The sequence below is a fragment of the Ruditapes philippinarum genome, unplaced genomic scaffold (assembly GCF_026571515.1).
Source record: "Ruditapes philippinarum isolate M1 unplaced genomic scaffold, ASM2657151v2 ctg13654_1_1_1_1, whole genome shotgun sequence".
Lineage (NCBI taxonomy): Eukaryota > Metazoa > Mollusca > Bivalvia > Venerida > Veneridae > Ruditapes > Ruditapes philippinarum.
Window position 1 is genome coordinate 23,419 of NW_026856100.1, and position 1,121 is coordinate 24,539.

The 1,121-nt window shown below is 35.1% G+C and overlaps 1 protein-coding gene across 1 annotated transcript; it reads left to right on the forward strand.

Moving 5' to 3' along the window:
* Positions 1-217: 217 nt before the first annotated feature.
* Positions 218-991, forward strand: LOC132745404 (probable RING finger protein 207 homolog; the record flags this gene model as incomplete). The annotated part of the gene is made up of 1 exon (XM_060734318.1): positions 218-991. A coding segment is annotated over exon 1 (774 nt), but the record flags the coding sequence as incomplete, so codon positions are not given.
* Between the last annotated feature and the right edge of the window lie 130 nt (positions 992-1,121).

Consider the following 1,121-nt stretch of genomic DNA (forward strand, 5'->3'; position numbering starts at 1 on the left):
ATTACAGCAGCGAACTGTAAGCATACGACAGAAAACAGAGGACTTATACTAGGATATTATCAACAATGTACTTTTTAAAGTCAGTTTTAAGGCCTATTCAGATTTATTGACATGTGAAGCCGCGGTCTGTTGAGATATTGTTTTGCTGAATAATGGTCTAGAGAACTTTAAATATCTGTAAATTATAAAACAGGGATAAACAATATCGTTAAACAAAATGGCGGAAAAGTTGAGTATGTTACAAGAGGACGATGATGTTCCAAATCGTACCCAGAAAAAATTGTGTCAGTCGTGTTTAAATAAGGATAATAAGACTGTAGCTGATACGTTTTGTTCAACTTGCAACGAGTTCCAGTGTACCGATTGTTCGAATGTACACAACGTACTTTCTGTCCTTAGAACTCACAAATTAGTGAATGCAAATGAAGCTGTAACGAAACAAGACTCGTTTGATATGAAAGGATTAGACCGATGTAATCAACATAAAAAGATTATAAAATTCTTTTGCGAAGAAGAAAATCAGCTATGTTGTAGTACCTGCGCTATAGTTGACCATCGTAAATGTGACAGTGTTGTAGAAGTTCAGAAGCTTGCTGGAAAATTGATGTCTCCAAATTCATTGGTAAAAGAAAAATTGCTGGCTTCAAAAGGAATGGCTGAGGGCATCATCAAACAAATCATGTCTTCAAAAACAAAATTAGATGAAGACGTGAATAAAATTCCAGAAACAATTAACCAAGTGCGAGATGAAGTAATTCGAATGTTTGTCGATTTGGACGTTTCAATCGCTAAAAGAGCGAAATCTTTTCAAGAAGAAACACTTGCAAAACGTACAATAAAACAGTCGCAAACAGAGAGCTACTTATCTGGTGTAACAACTTGTTTGGAAACAATTGATAGCGTTTATAGAAATGGAAGTTTAGCGCAACAATTAATTGTAGAAAAGAAAATGGACAATGATGCCACTACTCTATACAGAAACGTGAATGAGGTATTTAAAGGCTTAGAGACGGTCAGCATGTCTTTCCATTTTGACAAAACATTAAAGTTGCCACCATTTCCAATTTCTGAAAACGTTCCGGGACAGCTGGCATTAAAACATCATTTCGTTTACATCATTA